Below are 25,809 nucleotides of genomic sequence, written 5' to 3' on the forward strand. Positions count from 1 at the left end.
CAAGGTCACCCAACAGACCAGTAGCAGAACTGGGATTAGAACCCAGGTCCCCTCACCCCAACGACTGTGCTCTTTCCACTTGGCCACGCTGCTTCTCACTGACAAGCTGGAGGTTAACTCCTGGTTTGCCTCTGCGGACTTAACCCTCTCTCAGGCTGAAAGGGTCTTGAGAGCAGAGAGCACCGCTTCTCTGCAGGAGCAGTAAAAGCATTGAGTGTTTACCGTGAACTGTCGTGGAATCAGTTGCAGAATAAGGACTCAGATGGAGGGTGGTCAGAGCAGAGGCTTTATTACTACAGCTGTGAGAGAGGACAGCAAGGGTAAAACCTCCAACCTGCTTGTTGTAAACTCTGATCAGCTTATTAGAATCATCCTTCTTATATGGTAATGTGCACTTCCTGGCATTTTCTACTTACAAAAGACATTACAGGTAATAATAATAATGTTGGTATTTGTTACGCGCTATGTGCCAAGAACTGTTCTAAGCGCTGGGGGAGATGCAAGGTCATTAGGTTGTCCCACGTGGGGCTCAGTCTTAATCCCCATTTTACAGATGAGGTAACTGAGACCCAGAGAAATGAAGCCCAGTCACCCAGCTGACAAGTGGCAGAGCTGGGATTAGAACCCATGACTTCTGACTCCCAAGCCCGTGCTCTTTCCACTGAGCCACTAAGTGAGTGGAGTGAGGAAAACAATCGCTTCTCAGGAGGGGGAACTGAAGGCCTTATTTGGTACTCCAAAGGTCTGATAATTTTCCCACGAGGCCTGGACACTCTTGGACCAGATTTTTTTTTTATCCACCACAGGTTTCACCATTTGGGGTCCTAAGGTCTAGGGACTCAGAGTGCAAATCTCCAAGGTACAAAGCAATCAATCGTTTGCATTTATTGAGTGCTCACAGTGTGCAAAGCCCCAAACTGAGGGCTTGGGAGAGTATTCAATCAATAGTATTTATTGAGCGCTCACTATGTGCAGAGCACTGTACTAAGCGCTTGGAATGTACAATTTGGCAACAGAGAGTATAATATCCCAGAGTTGGTAGGAATGTTCTCTGCCCATAAGGAGTTTACAGTCTAGAAAGGGAAATATATATTAATAAATCATGGCTATTATAATGGTAACTAAGTGTTGGAAAAGAACACACAGGGAAGAATTATACACATTCTATGTATAAAGTGGGGATCCTCACTGGCAGATCCAAAAGATAAAAACAATAAGAACGCAAAGGCACCAAAAATGAGGACAGGGATTAAATTTAAAAAATACAATCAAAACAGCAGTAGGACACTGCAGCTAGAAGAGCAGAGTTCTTCTTGTGATGGGCTCTATCATCAGTAGTAGGAGAACAGGGCTGAATTCCCTTGGCTCAGGCTGAGCCATCTAGAACAAGTTAGCGGGGGGATATTTTGCCACATGGAACAGATCTCGAGCTTCCCAAGCGACCAAATGTCTGCTTGAAAATTTAACTGGACCAATTACAGACCTCAATCTAATGTTTTGCAATTTTATGGACTTTATTCACACAGGGCTTTCACATTTTTAAAAGACCCTCCAGATGTTCCTGGACTCCTCGAAAATATCAGTTTGTTTCTTTGGATTCGGGAAGAGAAAACAACCTTGGGGGTGCTGGCAAACAGTTGGCTTGCAGAGGTATCACAGCGGGAGGAACAGGAGGAGGAGGAGGAGGAGGAGGAGGAGAAGGAGGAACCAGGCCTTCGATCCCGGGGTGTTCTGAACTGCTTTCAACTTCATTTAGCGGCTTCTCTCCGTGATTCAGAACCTACAACGGAAACCACACTGTCAGTTTTGAACAAAAACCTTCCTGAAATCAAAACAGAAATCAAGAGGCTTGAAAAAGTCTACTGCTCCTTCTAGGCGGTAAGCACCTTATGGGCGGGGCACAGGTCTGCTAATTCTGTTGTACTCTCCCAAGTGCTTAGTACAGTGCTCTGCACAAAGTAAGCACTCAACAAATACCACTGATTGACTACATTGTGACATTTTCAATGACATCAGACTCAGAATGGGGTTGATCAAGCTTTCTTCTTATATTACACTACCTTTCTACTGACACTTCAAAGTCATCTGTGATCAAATACATAATGACCCAAATTCTGGATAATGAACAGAGATCCTAAATGAGCGCAAATAAATCTAGATTGTAACTAGGTTATAAATTCCTTGCTGGCAGGAATCGTGTCCACTAATTCTATTGTACTTTCCCACGTGCTTAGTGTTCTGCAGAGTAAATGCTCAATAAATAGTCTTTCCTTCACTACCTAGCACTTTCCTCTTGCCTAGCATCTGCCTCTTTCACTTCACTGGCATATGATTAGAGGAATTTTTGCCCCAGATGATTATTTCCAGTATCTTTTTAGGCAGCAACATCCCTTTAGCGTTCACAGACCTTTCTGAAAGGTGATGTGGACAAGGGTTGTTCTCCTCATTTTACAGAAAGCCAGCAATCATGAAAAATTGCTAAGATCTTACTAATACCAAATACTCTGCCCTTGTTAACTTGAAGTTTGCTTTTCTCTTGACTTTTCCAAGAGGGTGAAAAAAAGATTTCTCTGATCCTTCAAGTCATCGCAAGTATCTTTTGATAGAGACAAGTATGATTTATGTGAGGGCCAAGTGGAATCGGCTGCTGCTGTTGGGGGTCTCTGAGAAATCCGTTATGGGACCACAGACTGCCCCAGTTCTCCCCCATCACCTGTCTCACAATACAGGCTGCTGGAGACAGGAGGAGCAGGAAGAGAGTGGGGATGGTTCACTGACAGCCATCGCCACTACCGCAAAAAACAACTCAAAAGCGGATCCCGCCGGCAGTAGGATATACTCCTTCCTCTAAACCCCATTGGCATCAGAGAGGCCCCTACCCAAATGACAAGGCCAGAAAAGGAGCACTACTTTATGTTCATGGACATGATGCGGCAAGTGTGCAAAGACTCTCTCCTGGAGACAATTAAGTGTGCAAAGACTCCCTCAGAGACATTCACATGCAAGTGGACCAAGCGTGCAAGTGCATGGATATAATCTCTTGTGAGCGGCATCAACTTTGAACTGAAGGGACAACTTTCCATCAACTCTAAGTCCTTTTTTTAGGGTATCTGCTAAGCGATTACTGTGTGCCAGGCGCTGCACTAAGCACTGGGGTAGATACAAGATAATCAGGTAGGACTCGGTCCGTGCCCCACATGGGGCTCACGGTCTTAATCCCCATTTTACCGATGAGGTGACCGAGGCACAGAGAAGTGACTTGACTTGCTAAAGTCCACAGCAGACGTGCCCATGTTCTTTCCACTAGGCTTCGTTGGTTCTCCGAGAAAGGACCCACACAGACTTTCTTTTGCTCAAAACAAACCGTTGCTATTGAGGGTTGCTGGGCCCCAAGATAGTATTTTTTACTTCTACTGAATGTCCCCAGGGGCCTCGTTCAGCACCCTGGCCATCAGTGTGGATCCCCAAAGACTAGACTCACCTTGTCAAGGAGTTCTTCGGTTTCCTCGGTCAGGGGAGCGTGAGAAAACTTGCACTTGTCACCTTGGTAGCACTTTGTTCGCGTGTGATAGAACTTGCATGGAAATTCATGTAATTGGAACTCTTAAGGAACAACTCCAGTTCAAACTGGTGATGGGAGGTTTGGTAAATCGTTCTGAGCTTCACTATTCCTCCGTGGCTCACTGGGCAGTTTCAAAGAGGTGATCCTGGGGTCCTGCCTGGAGGGGGGAAGGTTGCCTGGAGGTGTTTTGGGGAGGAGGAGAATGGGAGAAACACCTGCTTTTCCAAAGTGAATGGTGCAAAGGGCCAGCTCTCGCTTCCCTAGCGGGGCTGGGCTCTGAGTTGATGCTAGAGGACGACTCAATATTCCATCTTATTTGGAAAAAAGAGGCAACTCCAGCTTCTGAGTGACCCTGGGGCTCGAAATATTATGGACCAACTGCCCTTAGGACCAAGGCAGAGATAGACTTTTCAGCTCCCCTGAGAACTCCTTGAAGGAAGAAAGAAGGACTGCCATTGAATTAGATGTGTGGGATTCCAGGTTAAAAAATGGCCCTGTTGCCCTGGGGGCCCCACGGTAATTACAAGGATGAGAAGGGAGTTACCAATTCCTAAATAAGCAGCTTTGCCTTTTGAAATGTAGTGAAAACACTCCAAGATCAGGCTTCATTCACCAACACTAATGGATAGCTGCAAATCCCCCAAATTCTGTAGTTGCTGCCATTTGGAGACTGTAAAGCTCCTTGTGGGCAGGAGCACACTGTACTCTATTATATTATATACTATATTATAATAATAATGTTGGTATTTGTTAAGTGCTTACTATGTGCAGAGTACTGTTCTAAGCGCTGGGGGAGATACAGGGGAATGAGGTTGTCCCACGTGAGGCTCACAGTTAATCCCCATTTTCCAGATGAGGTAACTGAAGCCCAGAGAAGTGAAGTGACTTGCCCATGGTCACACAGCTGACAAGTGGCAGAGCCGGGCTTCGAACCCATGACCTCTGACTCCCAAGCCCGGGCTCTTTCCACTGAGCCATGCTGCTTCTCTAACTATATTACATACTGTACTATACTGTACTTTCCCAAACCTCCTAGGACAGTGCTCTGCACACGGTAAGTGCTCGATAGATACCAGTGACTGACTGTTCCATTGGAAAGGTAGCTAGGCTTCTCTGGACGTTGTTGTGTTATGCTACAGGGCAGCATGGTTTGATGCCTTAGCTCAGAATTGGGCCCCAGGGACCCGGGACTTGGGGGAGCCTCTTACCTTGTTGGAGGTCCTAAGGACACTTTATCCTGACCGGGCTGACGGAAAGGATATTTGCTTGCAAGAGTTCTCTTTAAAAGCCAGAGAGAAAACTGGTACAACAACTAGCTGCCTAGAGAGAGGGATGTTTTCTGGGTGAGTCTGCCAAATTGAACATGGATCATTCTACTGGGATGGTCTCACTTTCCTTTTGTAGCAGAAAAAGACCCCCAAACCTTGTTTTGCAAAAAAAAAACCAACAAAAAAACCCATTCAATTTCAGGATATTGTGCATGTAGCGGCAGTTCTCCCCTCTATTGCAGTAGCCCTGGATGTAGAATTTGCAGATTTCCTTTCTCTTCTCCAATTCTCCTTCATGCTCAAATTTACACTGTTCTCCCTGTGGATGAGAAAAGGAAAATACAATAAGCAAGACACCAAACCGTAGACCATTTCATTTTAACTATCATTATGGTACTTGTTAAAGCAATTATTAATTGGATTTTACTTCTCGCCATTCAAAAAAAAAACCAAAACCCTAATATTCTGCAGTGACTGAAGTGTTTTCTTCACACCTCAGACAGTGAGGACGGTAATCCCGGCCACCCCCAGGTTACCACAGTATTCTCTCAGTGGACTAAAGCCCACGTGGGCCAACCATCTCCAAACCGCTCCAATCTCCGGGGCTGTGCTGGCTACCCCAGATGAGGCTCCTCCAATCTGAGAGGGGAACCCCAAGAGAGGAACCTGCCACTCCCTGAAAAGATGGCAGGTCAATCCTGTCCAAGGTACTTGCGAGGAGAAGAGCTAACTTGTTACCCTCAGAGAACGCAAAGGGGGCTTTTTACCATAAAAGATGTACCTAAACCCACACAAGCCTACAGATGCCGGTGTACCCCAGGATGTGTCCATAGTATGTTCCTCCAAAATGTGGGTAGGTTGTGAGCGATCGTATTGTGGGGTTCATTTCTTAGTGGAAAGAGCACGGGCTTGGGAGTCAGAGGTCGTGGGTTCTAATCTCTGCTCTGCCATTTGTCAGCTGCGTGACTTTGGCAAGTCACTTAACTTCTCTGCGCCTCAGTTACCTCATCTGTAAAATGGGGATTAAGACTGTGAGCCCCACGTGGGACAACCTAATAATCTTGTATCTATCCCAAAATTTAGAACAGTGCTTGGCCCATAGTAAGCACTTCAGAAATACCATCATTATTAATGAGGGAGGTTCCATCCCACAACCAGCCCTGATGTCATGATCCAGTCTTACAGGCAGTTAAAAATGACCTTCTACATCATATCCAACAACACTCTCTTTTCTTCCACTATTCCTAGAGGCTTGTTTTGCCCCTATGTACACCAGTCTTGGACCCCTCTACCCATCTTCTGGTCCCATCCTCCATCCTACCCACTGTAGCAGCGTGGCCCAGTGGAATGAGCACAGGCCTGGGAATTGGAGAACCTGAGTTTTAACCTTGGCTCTGACCCTTGCCTATGTGACCTTGGGCAACTCACTTAATTTACCTCAGCCCCATAACTTCCCACCTCACCGCCATGGGGTCAAAATCTAATTATTTTGTACCTAACCCTGGGGCCGACATAGGCATAGGGCTTGCTACATAATAAATGCTTGACAGCTGCGTGCACTAGTGGATAACATGGGCCTGGGAGTCACAAGGACCTGGGTTCTAATCCCAGCTCTGCCGCTTGTCTGCTGGGTGACCCCGGGCAAGTCATTCACTTCTCTGTGCCTCAGTTCCCTCATCTGGAAGATGAGGATTAAGACTGTGAGCCCCATGTGGGACATGGCCTCTGTCCAACCTGATTATCTTGTATCTACCCCAGTACTTAGTACAGTGCCTGGTATATAGTTGACAATTAACAAAATACCATTTAAACAATAATAATAATGATGTGGCATTTGTTAAGCGCTTACAGTGTGCAGGCACTGTTCTAAGTGCTGGGGTAGATAGGAGATAATCGGGTTGGACACGGTCCCTGTCCCACATGGGGCTCCCAGTTTTAATCCCCATCCTAAAAGTGAGGCAACTGAGGCCCAGAGAAGCGACGTGAATTGTCCAAGGTCACACAGCAGACGAGTGGTAGAGCAGGAACTAGAACCCAGGTCTTTCTGACTCCCAGGTTGAGGCTCTTTCCACCAGATCACAATTAACATCCCATAGGACTGGACTGTGAGGGAGTGGGGAGGGGGATCACTGGCATTCCAACAGGATGGGGAGGCGGGAAGAGGGACGAAAGATCCCCACGGAACCCTGGGAACCAGACTATGGCAGAGGGGGAGAGGAAGCGGAGGGCCTGCTCCTCCTGGAGGAACTCTCAGGGAGGAGAGTCCGTACGACTCTTCTGGCAGTTCATCTTCCCTGGGGCATCTTTCTGTGGCTCTAAATCCCCTGGTGTACCCCAAAAGGCTACCCCTTCCTGGCCAGGTTCCTTTTCCCCTCCCCTGGGCAATGAGGGGGCCAGCTAGGGAAGGTGGGGTGGAACAGGTTCTCCAGGCCGGGGGGCCTTTCAAGGGTATGGGTTTGGATTTACCGAGCTAAGATAATAATGTTGGTATTTGTTAAGCGCTTACTATGTGAAGAACACCGTTCTAAGCACTGGAGTAGATACAGGGTAATCAGGTTGTCCCACGTGAGGCTCACAGTTAATCCCCACTTTACAGATGAGGTAACTGAGGCACAGAGAAGTTAAGAAGTTAAGCCCACAGTCACACAGCTGACTGCTCGGGGACCTGGTGACCGCTGGAAACAGCTGAATGCCACCCAATGGAGGAAGCTTCAGGCGGCAGGGAGCCACGTGAGCCATTCCTTTCCTCTCCCCTGCGCCTATCGCCCGTTTTACCTCCGCAAAGAGGATTTGAAGGCCATGATTTTTCACACATTAAGCACTTTTCTAACAGCGGCAAAGGAAGGGCTATAAAGTTCACCAACCGGGAGCGATTTTGAGTAGAGAAATTCAAAAGACCGGACCTAAAAATCAGACAGACATGAAACAAGTCCTTTCTTGGAAGGGGTTTCGCGACCCAGAAAATGATTTACCTTGATGCACCTCCCATCCAGAAAATATTTACAGATCTGCTTTCCTTTGCGCTCCACGGTGTGCTGATTTATGAACTCTTGACTCAACTTCACACATTTCTTCACAGGTTGACTAGGCTAAAGGAGACAAAGATACGTCGCCTGTTAGCTATTAAACTATAACGGGAGTACGGTAGGGGTGGGGGGAGAGGGAGAGGTGAGAAGAGAGCAAGAAAAAAAGGGGGAAGGTGGGGACACACACATACACACACACACACACACACGGAAGTTTGTGGAAAGAGGCTAGTGAGAAACTCTGTAGTGGAGAACTTGCTGCTTCCTCTCCCCAATGCAGTGCTCTTCCTGGCTTCTCCGTCCCTTCTTGGAAGATGGGGAGGACACCTCCTTTTTGCCCAGAAACCCCTCATGCATGCACAGAAGTTTCTGAGAACCAACCCCTGTGCTGAGGTCCATTTAACAGATTAATAATCAGATGAAAATTCCAAGGGTTAGACGTAGTCTGGCGGAAAGACGGTAAGACAACTGAAAGCTAACAAAAAGCTCGAGCCGCTGATGTTCAGTTTTTCGGGGGGGAGACCCTGAGATTTGCTGAACCGAAGCCCGCTGAGATCAAAGGTCTTTTCTGCAAGATCGCCGTGGGCAGGGAATGTGTCTGTTATATTGTCACATTCCACTCTCCCACGTGCTCAGTACACGTTCTGCGTGCAGTAAACTGCTCTGCACATAGTAAGCGCTCAATAAATACTATTGAATGAACGCTCAATTCGTACCTTGGATTAATCTGAAAAAGGTGAGATTGGCCCTCAAGTCCCCGGCTACGAATGTGGCCTGTTTTGTTTTCTCCCACGTCTCTCCACTCTAGCGTACCGCCTCTCTTTCTCCCCCTCCTCTTTACCCGAGAAATACACCACCAGAGACAAGTGTGGAACACGGTATTCGTTCAGGCCCGGGCTCTGCTGCGCCACCTGACCGTTCACCATTCAGAGGATTGATGAAGCCACCAGATGTTGCTCTGAGAGATTTCAAAGCTCTCTTTTCTCCAGGGGATGGTACCCTCATCTGTTGGCTACCCTCTGAATCCCCTTCTTGTCGTTGCACACAAACCTGGCAAAATCAATCGATCATTTATTGAACGATTACTGGGTGCGGAGCACTGCATTAAGCGCTTGGGAGAATACAATATAGCACTAGAACAGACATAATCCCGGCTGTCGCTGGGGAATGTCTTACTCCCCGCCTCCCGGACAGGAAGGCCTAAGACAGGCAGGTCCAGATGGAAGTTTGCCTTGCATGGTGTCGTCGACAGAGCACGGGCCTGGGAGTCCCAAGGTCATGGGTTCTAATCCTGGCTCCACCACTTGTCTGCTGTGTGACCTTGGACCAGTCTGTTGGCGAACTGTATTGGCGAACTGTATTTTCCAAGCTCTTAGTACAGTGTTCTGCACACAGTAAGCATTCAATAAATACAATCGAATGAAAGTCACTTCACCTTTTTGTGCTTGTTACCTCATCTGTAAAATGGGGATGATGGCTGGGAGTCCCACATGGGACAGGGACAGTGTCCAACCGATTTGCTTGAATCTATCTCAGGGCTTAATACAGTGCCTGGCACATAGTAAGCGCTTAACTAATACCCCATATTATTATTATTCTGTGTTTTGTGGACTGACGATCCACGTCAGCCATCCTTATTGGCACCCCAGAGGACTGGGCTTCATGTTCCTTTTGGATCTCCTTGAGGAAGGGAGCGGAGAAGAGGAGTCTAGGAAGTCCCAGCCCACAAAACCCAGACTAAGCCCACTTTTCCTCAGCTCCCCCTCCCTTCCGCGCCACCTCAACTCGCTCCCTTTGCTCTCCCCCCCATCTCCAAACTCCACAGCACTTATATGTTTATATCTATAATTCTATTTATTTATATTGATGACTGTTTACTAGTTGTGATGCCTGTCTCCACTCCCGCCAGGCTGTACGCCCACTGTGGGCAGGGAATGTCTCTCTTTATTGCTGTATTGTACTTTCCAAGCATTTAGTACAAGGCTCTGCACACAGTAAGCACTCAATAAATTTGATTTAATGAATGAATGAATAGAAACCACCCTGAAGCAGATCCAAACCGTTGGTTTTTTGTTTGGTTTTGGGGGTTTGGGGTTTTTTTTGGTATTTGCTAAGTGCTTCCTTTGTGTCTAACACTGTTCTACACATTCTACTGGGGCAGCCACAAGTTATTTAGGTTAGACACGGCACCGTCTAAGTAGCTGGGAGAACACACTCCCAAGCACTTAGTACAGTGCTCTGCACAGTTAAGCGCTCAATAAATATGGCTGACTGACTGAACAGGAGAACTGGGGCAGAGAAGTTGAGTGATTTGCCCAAGGTCACACAGCAAGCAATTGGCAGAGCCAGGATTAGAACCCAGGTCCTCTGACTCCCAGGCAGGTGATCTTCCCACCAGGCCCCGCTGCTGTGAGTTAGCCTGAGAACAGGACTGACCATCCAGAGGCGATCCCTGTGGCCAGATCTACGACTCTGAAGAATCTTCAGGCTGATGTTCTGGTGGTTTCTGCTGGGAATACCACAAGCTCTCTATTCTACAGGTTGTTACCTTTTCTTTTTAATGGTACTTGTTAAGCACTTACTATGTATCAAGCACTGCTCTAAGCGCTGGGTTAGATGCAAGCTAATCAGATCGGACACAGATCCTGCCCCACATGGGAGCGACTCGGTCTATCCCCTGTTCTGTTCTCCTCATTATGGTCTCTGTAACTAGGGTGCTTTATACTAAAGGAGAGACAATTGGGAATTAACTTCTTATACACCCTCCTTGTCACCAACCAGTTTTCTTATCATTTAAATGGAGAGGCGGTGCATAGCTCTTTTCATAAAAAGCTGTTCAGATTCTTTCAGAATCCAAGGAAGCCACGCTTCATCATGACTCTCCTTCTAGCACCATGCTGGCTAAATTGCTGTTTCATTCAAATCCATTAAAAATAGAATTAGTAGAAAAATGTTCCCTAAGGTTCCCTTCCTTGAAGTTTGCTCGTTAAGAATTTTGATGTGTGACTCACTTCTTCTTTGCTAAGTCCAAAGGGAAGGGTGCGTGAGGTGTGGAGAAACGAGTATCATCCCCATTTTTCAGAGGAGGAGACTGAGATCTGGGGAGGTCACGTGACTTCTCTGAGATAACACAGGCCAGTGGCAGGATTGGGAGTCGAGCCCAGGCCTTCTGATTTGTAGTCTTGGCCCGCAGTGGCCACCCACCCCATATTTTGCCTAACCCGGCCTGCAAGTTCCCACCGCAGAGGTGTAAGTCAGGTGGGAAAATTAGTGGCAGGATGTAGGGAAGGTTAAAACGTCAGAGGGAGCTTGGGGTGCACTTATGTCCAAGTCTGAAATTTTATTTACTTATACTAATGCCCGCCTCCCCCTCTAGACTGTAAAGCTCGTTGTGAGCACGAAATGTGTCTGGCTTATTGTCATCTTGTACTCTCCCAAGCGCTTAGTACAGTGCTTTGCATACAACTAGTGAAGCAACTGCAAATAAGAGAAGCAGCGTGGCTCAGTGGAAAGAGCCCGGGCTTGGGAGTCAAAGGTTCTAATCCTGGCTCTGCCACTTGTCAGCTGTGTGACTTTGGGCAAGTCACTTCACCTCTCTGGGTCAGTTTCCTCATCTGTAAAATGGGGATTGAGATTGTGAGCCCCACTTGGGACAACCTGATGACCTTTTATCCACCCCAGCGCTTAGAACAGTGCTTGGCACAAAGTAGGCACTTAAATACCGAAAAAACCCAAAACAAAACAAAAAAACTAGTGCTCAATTAATGAGACTGACTGGGGATTCAATACCTGGGCTCCTTCCTACTCAGAAAGTGAGCCCCAGTGCTTAGTACAGGTCTTGCATGTAGTAGGTGCTCAACAAATACCACAATTATTATATTTTCTTTCAAAAAATATTAATTCTCGCTCCTGAAGAACGACAAGAAACAGCTGGGATTTTCCAGAAAGTAGGTCCTCCCCAGACCCACGCCCCAACTCTGAGAAACCCTGTGGGCTGGGGAAATGGGGCCATCCCGTACCCCACCAACTCACCCCGCTTAGCCCCATAACGGCAGTCCCCTATTATCAACCCCAGGCCCCAGCCTTTCCAGCTCCCAGAACGTTGGAGGGGCTGCAGCAATTGAAACTAAAAGCTCTGAGCGGTAAAGTGACTTGGCCAAGGTCACACAACAGGAGCAGTGACAAGTCAGGGGATCTGCCTTTCAAGAGCTATTCATTGACTACAACCTTCTCTCCACTGTTTTATTTGGAACTTAGCTGTCTTTTACGTTATTTATTAAGCACTTACTATGTGTTCACCACTGTTCTAAGCGCTGGGGTAGGTACAGGTTAATCAGGTTGGACACAGTCCCTGTCCCCCATGGAGAGTACAGTCTAAGTAGGAAGGTGAACGGGTGATGAATCCCCATTTTACATGGGAGGAAACTGAGGCCTAGAAGTGAAGTGACTTGCCCAAGGTCACAGAGCAAGCAATTGGCAGAGCAGGGATTAGAACCCAGGTCCTCTGACGCCCAGGTCTGTGCTCTTTCTACTAAGCGATGCTGGTTCTTAACTTCTCTCATTATCGGTCTTCCCCAACTGAGAAAGGACTGTGCTTCATTTAATAATCTCCTAATGCATTGATCCTGGTGCTTCTCAGTGCTCAGCACAGAGTAACATCTTCGTCAATTCCGCTATTCCTACTACTATTTCTTGTGATACTTCTTCCACCCAGCCTGAATTCTGGGAGGCAATACGCGCTTAATAAAACCCATCCTCATGTAATAATGTTACTTGTTAAATGCTACGTGCCGAGCACTGGGGTAGATACAAGGTCATCAGGTTGGACACTGGCCCTTGTCCCACCTGGGGCTCAAACTCTTAACCCCCATCTTCCAGATGAGGTGACTGAGGCCCAGAGAAGTGAAGTGACTTGCCCAAGGTCACACAGCAGACACATGGCAGAGCCATGATTAGAACCAAGGTCCTTCTGACTTCCAGGCCCGTGCTCTATCTAGGACTGTGTCCGGGGACTGTGCTGAGCACTGGGATACATTCAAGTCAACTAGATCAGACGGTCTCAGTGTGGGCACCACAAAAACTATGAATTACGGTTGTATTTACTGAGGGCTTATATGCCAAGCACTGTACTAAACGCTGGGGTAGATTTGAAACAATCAGATCAGACACAGTTAGCGTGAGCACCATCAGGGCACCACAAAAATATCATTAACTGCGTTATTTGTTCAGTGTTTATTATATAATAATGATGATGCTATTTGTTAAGCGCTTACTACGCGCCACGCACTGTTCTAAGCGCTGGAGTAGATACAAGGTAATCAGGTTGTCCCACGTGAGGCTCACAGTCTTAATCCCCATTTTACCGATGAGGTTACTGAGGCCCAGAGAAGTGAAGTGACTTGCCCAAGGTCACACAGCAGGCGAGTGACGGAGCTGGGATTATAGAAGCCAGGAAGATGGAACTAGCAGAAGGGTGAATAGAAATGTGATTTTTGTTTCCAACCCCGGTAGCTTCACTTATTCTTAGGGAGATCCTTAGGCACAGAGTTCAGGCCCTGAGAAGTAAGTGACTTGCCCACGGTCGTTCGGCAGGAAAGCGGCCTAGAACCCAGGCCTCCTGACATCCAGTTCCACGTTCTTTCTGCGAGGAGAAGCCGCCTCCCCAGTCAATTCTTCGATAGAACACATTAACACTATCTACGCAACCAGCTGAAAAGAGCCCACACTCTTCCTGCTTATACATGTAGATGCTCATCTCCTCCAACGCCAGGTACCGTACCTCTTGAAAGCCATCTGTTCCTGAAAATGCATTAGGCCCTTTATTACCTCCTCTTCCTCTTCCTCGGTCTTTGCGCTTCGTTTTCTTCTGCAAACCGCGTCCACGACCGACGCTGAGGTCTTTACCCTTCTGTTCGACACCTAAAAAAGGCAAAAAGCCCCTTCAGATAATAATAACAATGTTGATATTTGTTAAGCGCTTACTATGTGCAGAGCGCTGGGGGAGATACAGGGTCATCAGGTTGTCCCACGTGAGGCGCACAGTCTTCATCCCCATTTTACAGATGAGGGAACTGAGGCACAGAGAAGTGAAGTGACTTGCCTACAGTCACACAGCTGACAAGTGGCAGAGCCGGGATTCAAACCCATGACCTCTGACTCCCAAGTCCGCACTCTTTTCACTGAGCCAGACCCATCCCGGGAAAAAAGAGAGAATGCATTTATTCTTCCACAAGGGAAAGTGCGATGTGGGGTGTGGAGTTTTTCCTCCAACTTACTTTTCGGCCCTGCCCCGGCCCTACGAGCCAACCATGGGGAAAAGTGGGTTTGATCTTCACGCTTCGCGTTCAGGATTCTAGAACGCGGAGCCGTGCCGGAGGAGACCGGAGAGGGGCCGACCACCCGCCTGTGCTTTAGTCAAGATGGACTGGCCCTCCTACCCTTCTCCCCGACTGCTTCCTCTAGACTGTAAGCTTCCTATGGGCTGGGAATATATTTGCTAATTTTGTTATACTGTCCTCTCCCAAGTGCTCAGGACAAATCTCTGCACGTAGTAAGCGATCAGTAAGTACCACTGACAGAGCGTCCAAGGGCCTCAGAGTAAGAGGGCCTGAGTTCTCCTTCCAGCTCCGCCACTCGTCTGCTGGGTGACCTTGGGCAAGTCGGTTGACTTCTCTGCACCTCAGTTCTCTCGTCTGTAAAATGGGGATTCGATACCTGCTCTCCTTCCCTTGTAGACTGGGAGCCCCGTGTCTGAACTGTGGGCGATGCCCGACCTGATTATCCTGTATCTATCCCGCACAGGGCACAGAGTGAGAGCTTAACAAATAAACAGTGGGTAGAGCCCGGGCCTGGGAGTTAGAGGACCTGGGTTCTAGTCCCAGCTCCGCCACTTGCCTGCTGTGTGACCTTGGACAAATCACTTCGCTTCTCTGGGCCTCAGTTCCATCATCTGCAAAATGGGGATTCAGTACCTGTCCTCTCTCCTACTTAGACAGTGAACCCCATGTCAGAACCCATTATCTTCTATCTATCCCTGAGCTTAATATAGTGCTTGGCACATAGTAAACACTTCACAAATACCACAATTATTATTGTTAATAATAATCATCTTCATCATATTTATTGAGCATTTACATGTGAAGAGCACTGGATGAAATGCTTGGGAGTATACAATGTTACAATTGGTAGACGCGTTCCCTGCTAACAATGAGCTTATTAAATACCAATTATTCTCTTCTCATTTTAACTACGTAACTTGACTCTCTCTCTCATTCAACCTACATATTCAATCCATTACTAAATCCTGTCGGTTCGACTTTCGCAACATTGCTAAAATCCACCCTTTCCTCTCCATCCAAACAGCTACGACATTAATCCAAGCACTTATCTTATCCCTCCTTAATTACTCGATCAGCCTCTTTGCTGACCTCTTTGCCTCCTGTCTCTCTCTCTACTCCAGTCCACACTTCACTCTGCTGCCCAGATCATTTTTCTACAAAAACACTGAGGCCACGTTTCCTCCCTCAAGAACCTGCAGCGGTTGCCCATTCACCTCCGCATCAAACAGAAACTCCTCACCATTGGCTTTAAAGAGCTCAACCACCTTGCCCCCTACCTCACCTCGCTGGGTTCTCCTACAACCCAGCCCTCACGCTTCGCTCCTCTAATGCTCACCTTCTCACTGTACCTCGATCTCATCTATCTCGCCACCGACCTCTCGCCCGTGCCCCGCCTCTGGCCTGGAACAACTTCCCTCCTCATATCTGACAGGCAAGTACTCTCCTCCCGCTTCAAAGCCTTACCAAAGCCACATCTCCTCCAAGAGGCCTTCCCTGACTAAGCCTTCCTTTCCTCTTCTCCCTCTTCCTTCTGCGTCGTCCTGACTTGTTCCTTTTACAACCACCCGCCCCTTCCCAGCTCCACAGCACTCATGTACATATCGTAATTTATATTAATATCTGTCTCTCCCTCTAGCCTATAAGCTTGTTGTGGGTAGGAAATGTGTCTGTTACATTGCTATATATTGTTATTTTGGACTCTCCCAAGTGCTTTGTAATAATAATGTTGGTATTTGTTAAGCGCTTACTATGTGCAGAGCACTGTTCTAAGTGCTGGGGGAGATACAGGGTAATCAGGTTGTCCCACGTGAGGCTCACAGTTAATCCCCATTTTACAGATGAGGGAACTGAGGCACAGACAAGTGAAGTGACTTGCCCACGGTCACACAGCTGACAAGTGGCAGAGCCAGGAGTCGAACTCATGACTTCTGACTCCGAAGCCCAGGCTCTTTTCCATCGAGCCACGCTGCTTCCCATACACTGCAAGCACTCAATATGACTGACTATTCTCCACTAGGCTGTAGACTAGATTCTGTTCTCTAGATTATTAAACTCATGGTTATTAAACTCATCATTAAACTCAGAAGCAGCGTGGCTCAGTGGAAAGAGCTCAGGCTTGGGAGTCAGAGGTCATGGGTTCGAATCCCGCTCTGCCACGTCAGCTGGGTGACTGTGGGCAAGTCACTTCACTTCTCTGTGCCTCAGTTACCTCACCTGTAAAATGGGGATTAACTGTGAGCCTCACGTGGGGCAACCTGACTACCCTGTATCTATCCCAATGCTTAGAACAGTGCTCTGCACATAGTAAGCGCTTAACAAATGCCAACATTATTATTATTATGGAAGAGAATGTGTCTGTTATATTGTTGTATTATACTCTGCTCCACGCTTAGTACAGTGCTCTGCACACAGAAAGAGCTCAATAAAATACCACTGACTGACTGACTAAACCACAGTGCTGTGGCTACCCAACACAAGTGCCGTGCATAAAGAAACCACAAAGCTATTCAACCTGAGCAGTTTCACTCCAGAAGGCCATCTGACCTATTTGTGTAAAGACTCATTCTCATCTCTTCTTATTTTAACTACGTAACTTGACTCTCTCATTCAACCTACATATTCAATCCATTACTAAATCCTGTCGGTTCGACTTTCACGACATCGCTAAAATCCACCCTTTCCTCTCCATCCAAACAGCTACTACATTAATCCAAGCACTTATCCTATCCCTCCTTAACTACTGGATCAGCCTCCTTGCTGACCTCTCTGCCTCCTGCCTCTCTCTCTACTCCAGTCCACACTTCGCTCTGCTGTCCAGATCATTTTTCTACAAATACACTGAGGCCACGTTTCCTCCCTCCTCAAGAACCTCCAGCGGTTGCCCATCCACCTCCACATCAAAAAGAAACTCCTCACCATTGGCTTTAAAGAGCTCAACCACCTTGCCCCCACCTCACCTCGCTGGTCTCCTACAACCCAGCCCGCACGCTTCGCTCCTCTAATGCTCACCTTCTCATGTACTTCGATCTCATCTATCACGCCACCGACCTCTCGCCCGTGCCTGATTTGAAATTTGAAATTTGAAAATCCTTTGGCCTGGAGTGCTTTCTTTTTATGATTGACACAATACTAACTTCACTATCAGTGTTCAACAAATAATGGGGAGACACCCATATATCAAGAGAAGATGATTCCCAATTGAAAGCGGTTTATCCTGAAGTCGGCAACGATTATGCCATTAGATAACGTAAGTCATTAATCAAAGATCTGCTTTAATTTCCTCCCGCGGCAGACTATTTCTTGGCATTAGAAATAAAAGATGTCTTGCATTAAAATTTAAGTTGAAGCTGCACCCCTATGGCTGAAGGTAAGCAACAATCAAAGGTATTTATTAAGTGCTTCCCGGGTGCAGAGGACTATACTAAGAGCTTACAGTGCAAAGTTGGGGCCACCTTAGAAAAACCTGCCTGATTTCCTACATCTCAAAACAGAGACAGACCTCGTTGATCCGTGAACCCCGCCAAGAACACATGTGTGCCTGGTGACGCAAGAATCACTCCATGAACTTCCAGATATAGCCATCTTGAATATTACTTTTTAAACATTTCCCCATCGTGGGCTAACGAGCATGTAGACAGAAGAATTACTAGTGGGCCAGGGCATATTCGATTTTCAAAAGACCTTTGATGAGGTAGCAGATCAAAGACTTTGTAGTAATCACCAAACGATTAAAAGGAAGGAAGCAGTATGGCCTAAGGGAAAGAGAACGGTCTTGGCGGTCAGAGCACCTGGGTTCTAATCCTGGTTCCCTCACTTGACTGCTGTGTGACTCTGGGCAACTCACTTAACTTCTCAGTTTCCTCAACTATGAAATGGGGATGAAACACCTCCTAGGACTGGCCTTTTGCCACCAATAGTGAGACGTGACTAGACTTACTCTGTTGGATCCCTTTCATCTCCTGGGTTTTCAGGGCTTCATCAGGCACTGGGCTTCTTAAGGCCGTGCTCGAGGTTTCTTTTGCTTGTATGTACTGCTTCAGCTGATCGGCAAAATCCTCATCCTCGCTGTGACTGAATTTCTCCAAGGGATCGCTACATTCATCATACTTCCAATTTTTTGATTCTTGACACTCTTGCTAAAAAAAAAAATGATAAAACAAAATGAAAGACTGATCATTTCCGGTGTTTGTTAGACAACGGAAGCATCTACTAACAACTCAAAATATCAACATCCCAGAGAGGCGCTTAACAAATACCATCATAATAATAATAATAACTAAGTGCTATCCATACAGAAAAGGTGATTTTTTAATTTTTTTTAATGGTATTTGTTAACCCTTACTACGTGCCAGGCACTGTACTAAGCACTTGGGTAGATGCAAGATAATCAGGTTGGGCACAGTCCCTGTCCCACAAGGGGCTCACAGTCTTAATCCCTATTTTACAGACAAGGGAACCGAGGCACAGAGAAGGAGATGAAAAGGTGCTTTTAAAGCAATACCTGAAGAAATAATTTGTCATAATCCCTGTAGTGGGTAACCAGTCTCTTTTTGGGAAGCTCTCCTGATGAGCCTTCAGTGCTCAAATCAGGATTGCAGTTGGAACTGTTATCATCACCGGGGGAATTATTCTGAAAGATAAAAATAAAAATTCTATAAGATTCTCGTTCAGAGCAACAAAAAATCGAAGTTTTACAAACATCGGGGTAAAATAACTAGGGTCTGGCTTCAGTAAACATGTTTAATATTGTTGAGAATGTAACAAGGGACCCTTTTAGAACAAGCAATTTCATTTCCATATAGCCAGTTCCACAAAAAACAGATTTCTAACCTTGGGTTTCTCCCATCTTCTTTGGGTTTGTTCTTTTGCTTTTGTGGATTTCTCTTTTGATTTTCTCTGAGTGTCCTCTCCTTTCTGTTGTCTGCTCCCTTTTGCTTCTTGTTTTTGGGGTTCTTCGAACGTTGCTGTCTTTATGTCACCACCTTTTCTACAGGGGAAAAAGTGTGTTTCATATTTTCCGTGTTGGTAGATGAAAAAATATGCTGATGTCCCCTGGAAAACTGTGGTACTGTTCCAAGAACGTTTGAAATAAACCCATTTCATTCCTCTAGGGAGTAGACTCCTTGTGGGAGGTGAATCAGTCAATCAATGGTACTTACTGAGCGCTTACCGTGGGCAAAGTACCGCACTAAACACTTGGGAGGGTACAACACAACAGAGTTGGCAGATCCTTTCCCTGCCCATAATGGGCTGACGGTCTAGAGGGGACTGTGTCTCCAGCTGTTACATTTTATTCTCCCCAGCGCCTAGTAGAGTGCTCTGCACACAGTAAGCGATGAGGGAACCGAGGCCCGGAGAAGGCGAGTGAGCAGACAAGAGCAGAGGTGGACAAGACAGACAGCAGACAGGGTTTTAATCCCAGGTCTTCTTACTCCCAAACCTGTGCCATGCTGCTTCTCGAGACATACACGGGCCCGTCGGGGAATTCGGAAAAACAGCTGGCTAACAGTGGCAAAGACTGCAGCAGTTACCAAGGCAACTTCTCCGCTCGGTTAGGGTACAAGGACACACGCTCTGCTCTGGCTACTTCAATTTCTAAATGGCCCCAACCTGTTAAAAGAACGTGTTAGAGAAGCAGCGTGGCTTAGTGGAAAGACCCCGGGCATGAGAGTCGGAGGTCATGCGTTCTAATCCCAGCTCCGCCGCTTGTCGGCTGTGTGACTTTGGGCAAGTCACTTCACTTCTCTGTGCCTCAGTGGCCTCATCTGTAAAATGGGGATTAAGACTGGGAGCCCCACGTGGGACAACCTGATAACCTTGTATCTATCCCAGCGCTTAGAACAGTGTAATAATAATAATAGTGGTATTTGTTAAGCACTTACTACGTGCAAAGCACTCTTCTAAGTACATAGTATTATGCACATAGTAAGAGCTTAACAAATACCATCATTATTATTATTAATATTAATAATAAAAAACACTGTGTGCCTGCTGCCGTGTGCTGCTCCTCTGCCCACGTACTCGCTTCATGACAGTCCGGGCACCAGCAAGAGCGAGACGGGCAGAGGAGTGAGCGTGCGCGTGGTACCGGGACAATCACCGTCATCTAGTCGACTCCTTCATGCAAGTTCTCAGTCCTCAAGTGCCAGGATCATCACCACCTTCAACTGGGATGCTCAACATAATCAGGCCCCGCTGCTCTAGAAGCAACGTGGCCTTGTGGATAGAGCACGGGCCTGGGACCTGGGTACTAATCCCAGCTCTGCCAATTTTCTGCTGTGTGACCTTGGACAAGTCACTTCACTTCTCTAAGCCTCAGTTCCCTCATCTGTAAAATGGGGATTAAGGGACTGTGTCCAACCTGATTTGCTTGTATCCACCCCAGCACTTAGTACAAGGCCTGGCACATGGTAAATGCTTAATAAATTTTTTTTTTTATTGTCCCAGCTTTCTCACCAGTCTCATTCTCCAGTCCATATTTTACCTCATCTCAAAAGACTCAAAAGATTACTCATCCTTCAGCTTCAACCTGTTGAAAACTGGCTTTAAGGCACCCCGTCAGTTCTGCCCCTCCTTTACTTTTTTTTTATGGAATTTGTTACACTCTTACTATGTGCCAGGCAGGGTTCTAAGGCTGAGGAAGCAGAGAAGCAGCATGGCCTAATGGATAGAACATGGGCCTGGGAGTCAGGAAGGTCATGAGTTCTAATCACGGCTTCACTTGTCTGCTGGGTGGCCTTGGGCAAGTCACTTCACTTCTCCGGGCCTCAGTTACCTCACCTGTAAAATGGGGATTAAGACTATGAGCCCCAAGTAAACTTCTATCTTCTAATACAGTACCTGGCACATAGTAAGTGCTTTAACGAATACCACAGTTACTATTATTATACAAGACAACTGGGTTGGATGCAGTCCATGTCCCAGTTTTAATCCCCATTTTACAGAGAAGTGAGGTGACTTGCCCCAGGTCACACAGCAAATGATAGAGCCAGGATTAGAACCCAGATCCCGATTCCTAGGTCCGTACTCTTTCCACTAGATCACGTTGCTTCTCGCCATCCTCTTCTCAACTCCATTCCTCCACCTACACGCCAGCTAGCATACTTACTTCCTCACAAGCCAATCTGCTCACTGGCCTTCATTCCTGACTCTCCCACTGTGACTTCTTGTTTACACTCTTCCTCTCTTCAGCCTGAAACTCTCTTCCTCTTCAATTCCACCAGACCACAGCCCTCCGGGTCTTCAAAATCCTCCTGTAACCCCCCCCCCCACTTCCAGGTGGTCCTTCCCGATTAATAATAATAATGATAATAATGGTACTTGCTAAGTACTCTGTGCCAAGCACTATTCTAAACGCTGGGGTAGATACAAGTTAATCAGGTTGTACACAGTCCCTGTCCCACATGGGGCTCACCCTCTTAATTCCCATTTTACAGAAGAGGTAACAGGCACAGGGAAATGAAGTGACTTGCCCAAGGTCTCCCAGCAGACAAATCACACAGCAGACAAGTGTCACAGCTGGGATTAGAACCCACATCCTCTAAGTCCCAAGACCGTGCTCTTTCAACTAAGCTGCTGCTTCGGTCTGACCTTCTTCTAAATTAATGTTAAAAGAGTTTACAGATCTGATAAGAAAACCACCAGGTTACAGGTAGTGACAGGGGCAAAAAAACAAGCAAAAAAACCCTCAAAGTCCCTCTACCCTACTTCCATCAAGAAGTTGCAATGCCAGTGAAATGATTTTTTTTTAAATGGTAGTTAAGTGTTTACTGTGGGCCCTGTCACTTATCTTAAGCGCTGGGATACATACAAGATTATTAGGTTGGACCCAGGACCTGTCCCGCTTGGGTATCAGTCTTAATCCCCATTTTGCAAATGAGGGGCAAATGCAACTGAGGCCCAGAGAAGTGAAGTGATTTGTCCAAGGTCACACAGCAGACAAGTGGCAGAGGCGACACTGGAACCCAGGTCTTTCTGCCTTCCCAGGCCTGGGCACTTTCCACTAGGCTCTTTGCATTCAATGGAAGTCAAGCAACCAAAAACCACATTGTGCAAATTGGAACTCAAGCCCCGTCCCACACGAGGGTGTGCAAATTGGAACTCAAGTCCCGTCCCACGCGAGGGCCCTCAGAGGGTGATGGAGATGGCCTGCCAGACCCCCACCAGTTCTCCCAAATGCCACAAACCCTCCCGACCCTGGCACTTGGGTAGGAGAAGAGAAGGGGAAGGAAGGGAAGGAGGAGGAGGGAAGAAGGAAGAGGAGGGGGAAGAGAAGAATAATAATAATGAAGGTATTTGTGAAGCGCTTACTATATGCCAAGCACTGCTCTAAGCTCTGGAGGCCGGGGGGGGGGGGGGATACAAGCAAATCTGGGTGGACACAGTCAATGTCCTGTGTGGGGCTCACAGTCTCCATTTCTCATTTTGCAGACGAGGGAACTGAGGTTCGGAGAAGTGAAGTGACTTGCTCAAGGTCACACAGCAGACAAGTGGCGGAGCCAGGAGTAGAACCCACGACCTTCTGACCTCCAGGCCCATGTTCTCTCCATCGTGCCAAGCTGCTTCCCATACACCATGGGGGAGAAGGAGTGGTATTGCTCATTCACTTTGAGCGCTTACTGTGTGCAAAGCACTGTATTATCATTACAATACAGCAATAAAGAGACAAACCCTGCCCACAACGGGCCTGCTCACCTAATTATCATGATTATGTCCACAACGGGCCTGCTCACCTAATTATCATGATTATTATAATGACTGGAGAGAGGATGGAGGAAGAGAGAGAAAGGAGAGAAGGGGGAAGAAAGGGGAATAATAATGATGGTATTTGTTAAGCGCTTACTATGTGCCAAGCACTGTTCTAAGCGCTGGGGTAGATACAAGGTCAGCATGGTTCAGTGGAAAGAGCACGGGCTTGAGAGTCAGAAGGACCTGGGTTCCAGTGTCGGCTCTGCCACCTGTCAGCTGTGTGACTGTGGGCAAGTCACTTCACTTCTCTGGGCCTCAGTTACCTCATCTGTAAAATGGGGATTTCCTGTGAGCCTCACGTGGGACGACCTGATTACCCTGTATCTACCCCAGCGCTTAGAACAGTGCTCGGCACATAGTAAGCGCTTTACAAATACCAACATTATTATTATTATTACAAGGTCATCAGGTTGTCCCACGTAGGACTCACAGACTTCATCCCCATTTTCCAGATGAGGGGACTGAGGCCCAGAGAAGTGAAGTGACTTGCCCAAGGTCACACGGCTGACAGGTGGCAGAGTCGAGATTAGAACCCACGACCTCCCAAGCCCGGGCTCTTTCCGCTGGAAGAGAGAGAGAAGGGGAGGGGGAGTAGAAGGGATGGGGCGGGGGAGAGAGAAAAAGAGGAGAGAAGTGGGGGAGAAGGACGTGGGGGGGGGGGGGAGAGAAAAAGTGGAGAGAAGCGGGGAGAGAAGAGAGTAGAGGGAGAGAAGAGGGGGAGAGAAAAAGAGAGGAGAGAAAGAGGGTGGAGAGAGGAGAGAGACAGGATAGAGAGGAGAGAAAGAGGGAGAAGGGGAGAGAAAGAAGAGAGGAAAGAGAAAAGAAAGAGGGAGAGAAAGAGAGGAGAAAGGGGGAAAGAGAGAGGAGAGAAAAGGGGGAGAGAGGAGAGAAGGGGACAGAAAGGCAGAGGGAGAAAGAGGAGAGAGGAAAGGAAAGGGGGACAAAGAGGGAGGAGAGAAGGGGGAGAGGAGAGAGGGAGAGAGAAAGAGGAGAAAGGGGGAAAGGGGAGAGAAGGGGAGAGAAAAAGACAGAGGAGAGGGGAGAGGAAAGGGGGAGAAAGAGAGAGAGGAGAGGGGAGAGAGAAGAGAGAAAGGGAGAGAAAAGGGGGAGGGAGGAGAAAAGGGGGAGAAAAAGGGGGGGAAGGGGGAGAGAGGGAGGAGCGAAGAGGGAGAAAAGATGGGAGAGAAGGGGAGAAAAGGGGGAAAAAGGGGGAGAGAGGGAGGAGAGAAGGGGAGAAAAGGGGGGAGAGGGAGGGGAGAAGGGGAGAAAAAGGGGGAGGGAGAAAGAGATAGGAGAGAAGAGGAAGGAGAAAGAGAGAGAAGGGGGAGAGAAAGAGAAAGGGAGGGAGAAAGACAGGAGAGAAGGTGGAGAGGGAGAGAGAGAAGGGGGAGAAAGAGGAGAAACGGTGGAGAGGGAGGGAGAGATGGGGGGAAGACAGAAGGGAAGACGGAGAGAGAGTAGAGAAAGGGGGGAGAGAGAAAAAGAGGAAAGAATGAGGGGGAGAAGGGGAGAGGGTAGGGAGAGGATACAGAGACGAGAGAGGGAGGAAAGGGGGGAGAGAGAAAACGAGAGGGGAAGGGGCAGAAGGAGAGAGAAGCAATGGAGGCTACTGAACCTTTGGTGGTCGGCGCATCCGGGGCGGGCAGCAGCTGGGCCGAGAGGAGGGTTGGGGGGTTTGGAGAAGAGGCTGTAGAAGGGGGAAAGGGTCGAGGGGCTGGCGGGGTCGGCGCCCATCTCGGCACCGAGCAGGCGGCTACAGGGGAGGAGGGCCGGGGGCGTCTAGACAACCCTCAGCCCCCTTCCCCCTACACTTCCGCTTAGCGCTCCGCCCAACGGCCGCGGCCTGTGGAAGGCCCTCCTCCCGCCTCGGGCACCGGCGGTTGCAGCCCCTTGCTTGCTTTCTTTGCTTTTTAAACAACCTACCTGACACGCATTCGGTCTGCCAAGCCCTCTGCCAAGCGCTGGGGTAGAAACGAGGTGGTCGGGTTGGCCACAGTCTGCGTGGCGCAGTGGGAAAGAGCCCGGGCGAGGCAGTCGGAGGTCATGGGTGCACAGTCCTGACCGGGCCTCTGTCAGCTGGGAGGCTTTGGGCAAGTCACTTCACTTCTCTGGGCCTCAGTTACCTCATCTATAAAATGGGGCTGGAGACTGGGAGCCCCACGGGGGACAATCTGATCACCTTGGATCCTCTCCAGAGCTTAGAACAGTGCTTGGCACATAGTAAGCGCTAAACAAATGTCATCATTATTCAGCGCTTAGAACGGTGCTTGGCACATGGTAAGCGCTTAAATGCCATCATTATTCAGCGCTTAGAGCGGTGCTTGGCACATAGTAAGTGCTTAAATACCTCATTACTCAGCGCTTAGAACGGTGCTTCGCACATAGTAAGCGCTTAACAAGTGCCGTCATTAATAATGTTGGTATTTGTTAAGCGCTTACTATGTGCGGAGCACCGTTCTAAGCGCTGGGGGAGATACAGGGTCATCAGGTTGTCCCACGTGAGGCTCACGGTGAATCCCCATTTTACAGATGAGGGAACTGAGGTGCAGAGAAGTGAAGTGACTGGCCCACAGTCACACAGCTGACACGTGGCAGGGCCGGGATTAGAACTCATGACCTCTGACTCCCAAGCCCGGGCTCTTTCCACTGAGCCACGCTGCTTCTCGTGCTTATTCAGTGCTTAGAAAGGTGCTTGGCACATAGTAAGCGCTAAACAAATGCCATCATTATTCAGCGCTTAGAAGGGTGCTTGGCACATAGTAAGCGCTAAACAAATGCCATCATTATTCAGCGCTTAGAAGGGTGCTTGGCACATAGTAAGCGCTAAACAAATGCCATCATTACTCAGTGCTTAGACCGGTGCTTGG

The 25,809-nt window shown here is 47.9% G+C and overlaps 1 protein-coding gene across 3 annotated transcripts; it reads right to left on the reverse strand.

Moving 5' to 3' along the window:
- Positions 1–1,490: 1,490 nt before the first annotated feature.
- On the reverse strand, positions 1,491–24,915 carry ZC3H8 (zinc finger CCCH-type containing 8). 3 transcript variants are annotated; one of them, XM_029074062.2, is made up of 9 exons: positions 24,866–24,915; positions 19,025–19,181; positions 18,696–18,824; positions 18,132–18,330; positions 13,636–13,775; positions 7,803–7,919; positions 5,038–5,149; positions 3,482–3,591; positions 1,491–1,780 (listed from the first exon to the last, which is right to left on the reverse strand). In XM_029074062.2, exons 1-9 carry the CDS (start codon positions 24,874–24,876, stop codon positions 1,580–1,582), a joined length of 1,176 nt encoding a protein of 391 aa, XP_028929895.1. In that variant the 5' UTR covers positions 24,877–24,915; the 3' UTR covers positions 1,491–1,579. The 3 variants fall into 3 exon arrangements, with proteins under 3 accessions (XP_028929895.1, XP_028929870.1, XP_028929893.1); XM_029074037.2 differs by lacking the exon at positions 24,866–24,915 and adding an exon at positions 24,558–24,737; XM_029074060.2 differs by lacking the exon at positions 24,866–24,915 and adding an exon at positions 22,889–22,989.
- Between the last annotated feature and the right edge of the window lie 894 nt (positions 24,916–25,809).

The sequence above is a fragment of the Ornithorhynchus anatinus genome, chromosome 1, assembly GCF_004115215.2.
Source record: "Ornithorhynchus anatinus isolate Pmale09 chromosome 1, mOrnAna1.pri.v4, whole genome shotgun sequence".
NCBI classification, from domain to species: domain Eukaryota; kingdom Metazoa; phylum Chordata; class Mammalia; order Monotremata; family Ornithorhynchidae; genus Ornithorhynchus; species Ornithorhynchus anatinus.

Bases quoted from the DNA above. Each gene is read 5' to 3' on its own strand.
- ZC3H8 (XM_029074037.2), bottom strand. From the start codon at position 24,676: ATGGGCGCCGACCCCGCCAGCCCCTCGACCCTTTCCCCCTTCTACAGC. The intron at 13,776-18,131 runs GTAAGTCTAGTC...TGCCTTTTTTAG, and splicing joins GATGAAAGGGATCCAACAGA to GTGTCGAACAGAAGGGTAAA. The intron at 7,920-13,635 runs GTACGGTACCTG...TGTCTCCTTTAG, and splicing joins GAACAGATGGCTTTCAAGAG to CCTAGTCAACCTGTGAAGAA.